This window comes from Enhydra lutris, unplaced genomic scaffold (assembly GCF_002288905.1).
Source record: "Enhydra lutris kenyoni isolate GAN:26980312 unplaced genomic scaffold, ASM228890v2 scaffoldscaffold54, whole genome shotgun sequence".
Taxonomy (NCBI): Eukaryota; Metazoa; Chordata; class Mammalia; order Carnivora; family Mustelidae; genus Enhydra; species Enhydra lutris.
In genome coordinates, this window is record NW_019154138.1 from 9528424 (window position 1) to 9534567 (window position 6144).

The 6144-nt window shown below is 58.8% G+C and overlaps 1 protein-coding gene across 2 annotated transcripts in view; it reads right to left on the minus strand.

Moving 5' to 3' along the window:
• Positions 1-34: 34 nt before the first annotated feature.
• LOC111157403 (docking protein 4) overlaps positions 35-6144 on the minus strand; it is a 7390-nt gene continuing 1280 nt past the window's right edge. The window contains exons 2-8 of one of the 2 annotated variants that reach the window (XM_022518779.1): positions 3508-3615; positions 3231-3345; positions 2827-2946; positions 2542-2731; positions 1694-1832; positions 1453-1576; positions 35-1349 (exon numbers count right to left, since the gene is read on the minus strand). In XM_022518779.1, the coding sequence (XP_022374487.1) occupies positions 1231-1349; positions 1453-1576; positions 1694-1832; positions 2542-2731; positions 2827-2946; positions 3231-3345; positions 3508-3615 (915 nt within the window). In that variant the 3' untranslated portion in view covers positions 35-1230. The remainder of the gene's footprint in view (positions 1350-1452; positions 1577-1693; positions 1833-2541; positions 2732-2826; positions 2947-3230; positions 3346-3507; positions 3616-6144) is intronic. The other variant, XM_022518780.1, reaches the window with a different exon arrangement.

Below are 6144 nucleotides of genomic sequence, written 5' to 3' on the forward strand. Positions count from 1 at the left end.
AGCCAGCCCGGCCCTGCCTCCCTCTCCCAGGCCTTTGGGTGGTCATTCCCTGGGTCAGGTTTGGAGCCGAGCTGGCTATGGCCCCCTCCCCAGATCCAGGGCTCTCCAGGAGGGGCCTCTGGCTGGATCGTCCTGCCACAACTTGAATAGTGGTTATTTACAACAGGGTCTATTCCCACAAATCAGAACCCAAAAGTATTAAAAAACAAAAACCCACACACGCAACCAAAGGTTTGATGGCAATATAAAGATAGCCCTTCTGCAAGGTAGTCAATAAATACCAGCACTAGAAAATCAATTGCTTTAATTGCATTTCAGCAGGGAGCCTCAGCACCATGTGGGGAAGAGGAAGTGGGAAGGGCTCCGTTTCTGAGTGCTTTAGGCTGACCAGAGGGTGGCCAAACTGGGCAGAGGGGCTCCGTCGGCTGGGCCCTCGCCTGCCCTCGGTCAGTGAGAGGGGGCAGCAGGGGTGCTCCCCACAGCAGTCCTGCCTTCCCCGGCCAGCCCTCGGGCAGGGAAGAGCTTGGGACTGGCCACCCTCCGCCTGGCTGAGGGAACCAGCACCCCTGGCCCTGGGGTATCTTCTGAGCATACTAAGCAGGAAGGAGCCTTGGCAAAAACTACATTTTAAAACCAGATTTTCACCTGAGGTGTCAACCAGATGTCATCGGTTTAAAACTCCCAAGTGCAAGGCTGCCGCGTGGCACCATAGAAGCTCTGATCCTTCCTTTGCTGCTCCAGGCCCAGAGGAAGGGAGAAGCCACCTGCCGCTGTAGCCGCTGGGCTGCCTAGGGAGAGCTGGCTACCACCTCAGGCCCCGGCAGCTCCAGCGCATCCGGGCAGTGGGGGGAAGGGGGAGCTGTCCCACAGAGGACAGGAACAGCTGCCCTCATGTTCAAAAACAGCCTGACCGGGACCTGGTCATGGGATTAAAAAATGTGTAGGTGGGGGGGGGGGATCTCATTAATATAGAATATGTCATAAGCCATATATATTAAAATCATTAACAGGATATAGTCCCACAGTAGCTCCAACCCCTTGCACATGCTCTGCTGGTGTGGCCAGCCCTGTGCCTTGGTCCAGCCTCACCCCTGGGAGGAGGAGGGAAAGGACAGCTTGCTCCGTTTCTCCAGGCTCTTGGCCAGCAGCCCACAAGGCTGTCCACAGTAGGCTGCAGGCAGCCCTGCCACAGGGCCCCACAGCAGTCCTTGCCGTGCACCAGCCCTGCTGTCACTGGGCTGGGGTCTTGGCCTCGCTGCTGTCCCCCGGGCTGGGCTTTGGCTTTAGCAGGATGAATCGGTTGAGGAGGTCTGTTTCTGAGCTGGCCTGGGCTGCCCCATACCCCTCACCTGTGGACACAGAGGCGGGCTCAGGCCTTGGGTGCAGGTCAGCGGGCCCCCGTCTTCCGCAGATCCTGGTGGCCAGGGAGCAGGGGGCCCCACAGGGACTCACCGGCATAACTAGAGGCCTCGGCAATATTCTGGGAGCCTGTGATGTGGTGCCAATAGGCGCTGCGGGGCAGCATGGTGGTGGGCGTGCAGGGGTACGAGTAGTGTTCTGTGCCCTTGTTCAGCAGCTGTGGGGTGGAGAAGGGCGGATCCCTCCCATTAGCTCTGGGGGCCGTGGCTCCCTCCTAGACGCCCACCCTCCAGCCTCACTGGCACCCCAGACTGGCTGACACCCAAAGCCTCACCCGCACGTTCTTCTCCATCTCTAGCAGGACACGCTTGTGTTGCTCAGCAATGGCCAGGGTGGCACTGTGGACCCGTTGGTAGATCTGTTCCCCTTCCTGGGTCTGAAAGGTGTACAGTCCTTCCCCAGCATCGCACATCCTAGGCATGCGAGAGGCACAGAAGGCGAGGTGTTAGGGACTGGGTTACACACGTGTTTGGCCGGGCGCTCTGGCACCACCCACTAGCTGCAACCTGTGCCCTCTGGGGAGCAGGTGGGGCTGTCCACACAGCCCCAACCTGCCTGGCGGTTTCTGGGTCCCAGAGGAGCTCAGTGCTTTATAAGACTCAGCCCACTTGGCCTTCTCTCTCACCCTCTGGTCTGTGCACCGGCACGGTTTCCTCTATTCCAAGTTTTCTCAAACCATTTTGCAGATGAGTAAACAGGCACACAAGAAGGGCAGTAACCGAAGCCGGGTTATACAGAGGATCACGCACAATGTTAAGTCTGGGCCCGCTGGCTCCAGAGTTCAAGCTCTAGGTTACCCAATCCTCACCATCATTCTACAGAGTGGGTACTTTTATGATCCCCTATTTGACAGTGAAGAAACGAAGCCTTGGTCCACACCTCTAAGCACCAGCACCAGCTCTGACTTGAGCACAAGCAGTTTGACTTTTGGTAAACAGCTGCACTTGACCTGGCTGGCGTGAGCCTCAATGTCTTCAGCTGTAAAATGGGAATCTTAGGTTCCCTTCTGGTTTTCTACGCTGATAAAGAACTAAAGCTCCCAGCACCATGCGGGACATAGTGAATGGCAGCCAACAACATGACCACAGTGGGTCAGGGTAGGGGGAGGCGAGAGGGTCCTACCGGCCAGCCTCAAAGGTAAAGCGTGTGGCATCCCGGCCATAGCGACGCAGTGAGCAGAGGGGCCACGAGACAAGCTTCACGCGGGGGTTGTGTATGTCCCAGAGGTAGATGTTCTCGTGGGTGATCTGCAGCTTGCACTCGCCATACACATCCAGGTTGGGGCAGGGCAAGAGGAAGACGTTGAAGCGGTCTGGAGTGGGAAAGGAGCAGGCCTGGAGCCTCCCTAGGGGAGGACTCTCCTCCCTCCCCCTCTCCTCCCGGCCACCTGCCAGCACCAGGCCTCACCTGTCTGCTCACACTGCACTCCTGGGGCCAGGAGGTCTGGCTCTCCCAGACTGATGTCGTTGAGTCGTGAACCCAGACACTCCACGGACAGCGTCTTGTACCATTCCTCTGCCTCCAGCTCTAGAGAAAGTGGTACGTCGTGCCAGCCCAGGGTCCCTCAGCAGCCCACCCTATCTGCCTCAGCCTGAAGTGTCCCGCTGTGCAGGGCAGAGAGGACAAGGCCAGTGGATTCGGCCTGCCTGTTTCACCTTGTCCTGGGAACCTGCTTCCTCCCCTACTTTCACCCCAACACATCATACCAAGCCGGGGCTGGTCCTGCTCTGCCTCCTCCCGGCTGGACCGCTGGACCATGACTGGCCCGGGGCAGGATGGATGGATGGAAGCCTGCAGCCCCAGCTCCTCACCTGAGTCGCAGGTGAAGGTACGCGCCGAGTCGTCAGTGAATATGATGGCCACCGCCTGCCTTTTGGTCTCCTTGGGGAGCCTTGTGACACACTTGACGTTGCTGATCTCGGTCACCTGGGACAGCATCCACAAGGGACTAAGCCAGGCTGGAGTGCCTCCCACTTCATCCCCCGCCCCCCAAGTTATGCCACCCCCAGGAGGGTGCTCGCAGACCTCAGGACTCTGCAAATCATCACTGCTTACAGCCTGGGCCAGTTAGGGCCCAAGACCCCTAACCTTGGGGCAGCCTCGGAGGCACACGGACTTCTCATCGGGATACTTCTCCAGCCGCTGGGGCCCCTTGCTGGAGGATTTCCGGAACACCAGCCAGCACCTCCGGTAGATCTGCGAGGTGGCGAGATGGCAAGGGGATCAGGGCTCCTGGGACCGCTCCCACCCAACATGACCCTGAAATTACCCTTGCCTACCACAGGGGGCAGTGCTACACAGCCTTCCCCAGAGACCCACCCAGGAGAAAACCTGGGGAAGGCGAACACCACTGGCAGTGACGCCCCCTCCCCAAATTGAGAAAACGGGTTTGTTTCTTCACTGGCTCTGAAAGGCTGTTCCCCAAAGGGTGCACTGAATTACCATGTACTGTGTGTTCGGCTCTAAGCTTAATATAAACAGCCACCACATACTGAATGCTTCTCATTTGTACTTCTTAGCACTCCTCACAGTTAACCTCAGGTCCCTCTTGAGATTGGTTTATCATCTGCCCTTCACAGAAGGGGCAACTGAGGCACCAAAAAGTTAAGTCCCAGCTGATACAATGGTGGGACCGTTATCTTAAAAAGGCTGGCTAGGCCCAGAGCTGATACTTGGAGCCCACGAAATAAACATTCTGTCCAGGGCTCGTCTGTGCCAGCCACGACGGAGGAGTGTCCTAGGGGCAGGGATAGACCCTTGCTGGGGCTTGTGGCCTGCACATCGCCCCAGCCCTTGTTCTCGGAGCCAGCGGAGGACTCTGGATGGGCATCATACCTGCCCCTTGAATCTCTGGCTGCCCCTTCTTTGTTCTGAGGCCCTGGAGTGTGGGGGGCCAAGGATTCGTTCCCTGTTCCAGCTGGGACACCAGAGGCTCTCAGAGGTAAAGGGGCAGAGCCAAGAACCTGGGGTTACCCCAGAGCACGGTGCCTCTCCAGGCAAGTTTCCCTCCTGTCCAACCACTGCCAATGACCCTGTGCCTAAAGCCACCTACATTTCCTGTAGCTTCCTTGTGTGTAGCAGACACACAAGGAGCCAGGGCGCAGGGAGCTGACCACACTCCAGGGCTACGGGGCAAACTGCTTGTCAAACCCCATAAGGGCTGGCCTAGCCACCTGCCCAGGCTGCTGGCTCTTCCTTCCCGGCCCCCTCCTCCATCCCAGGCGCTCTTCCAGCCCAGAGTCTGGCTGGGATGCACCCACTCCACCAGCAAGCTCTCCAGAAGCCTGGCAGAGCCCCCTAGCAAGGAATCTCTGGTTCACTCTCCCACTGGCAAACTGTAGGGAGCCTGAGGGCTGCCAGAGCAGAGTGGAGGAAGCAAGGGCCCAAGCCCACAGCCCCAAGCCCACAGCACCTCCACGCTCTGCTCTGCCATGCAGACACCAAGTCCTGGACAGGCAGGACCCCAGGCCTGGTGGGCCTAGGTGGCCCCCATGCCAAGAAGCCACTCAGAACCAGGCCATTAATGGCTCCTATCTGGGATTATAGGAGGCATCTCTGTCCCCATACCCGTGGCCCTGGCTCCCGCCCTGGCCTGTCCACCCAAACCGCAGCAGCCTCAGCTCTCTGATGGGAAGCTCCTTTAGGACAGAGGCTGTATTCTAGTCTCAGAATCTTCGCTCCCATCCTGGCAACCTTGCTAGCACAGCTCTGCTGAACAAGTGAGTGACCATACGAGGAGCTCATGAATGAATGGATGGAGGAGTGAACGAAGGCAGCCCACCCAGATATGCCAGCTTGGGCTCCGTGCAGCCTGCAGTGTTGGGGCAGAAGGCCCAGGGGCCTGAGCACCCTGGTTGCTTGGTTACACACATACACACATACACGCACACACACGCATGCACAGCCCCAGGGAGCCACTGTGCTCAAGAGCCCTCCTTCCCCACTTCTCCTGGTCTTTGATCAGCACTTCAGAACCAGAAACACTCCACCACAGCTCTGCCAGAGGAAGGCCCTGGCGGGAAGAAGGGTCTGCTCGCCAGTTCTTTCCGCCCCTCCCAGCTCACCTTTGGGAGCTGAGACAAGGGCTGCCCTGGGACAAGAATGGCTAGGGGGCTGAGCCCCTCATATCAGGCCTGCAGGGGGAAGCTGAATCCCCCCAGGCAGAGGGAGACCCAAACTCGGCCTTGCCAGCCACACCCCGGCTCCCAGCCCCTCCTCTGGCTGTGCCCACCTGTAGGCCACTTGGTTCCCAGGTCTCCTCCTGGAACAGGTCTGATACTGAGCCCAAGTGGCTGCCTCAAGGGGCTTCCCTTTCTGGTAAGCTCTGCCTATACAGGGCCTTGGCCCAGGTGGCCCTGGCTCCACAGGAAGGAGGTGCCATCGTGAAGCTGGGCCCCTACTCCCTTGGCCCCCCACCTCAGCTTTCAGCTTCTCTCCTTGTTCTGTGCTCCGAGTGGGCTCCATCCTTCCCTCAGCACAAAAGCAAGGTGGGTGATGCCCATCAGGGCCCCACCTTCTGGGCTGGAACCCAGGCTGGGATACAAATTCAAATCCAGCTAAGCCTCCTGACAGGCTCCCAGCTCAGCCACTGCACTCGGCCAGGACAGAACACACCCCATAGCCACCCCCTCCCTAGGGCCACAGGAGGGGAGGACCGGCAAGAACCATCCCTCTACAAGGCAAGAACCATCCCTCTACAAGGCAAGAACCATCCCTCTACAAGGC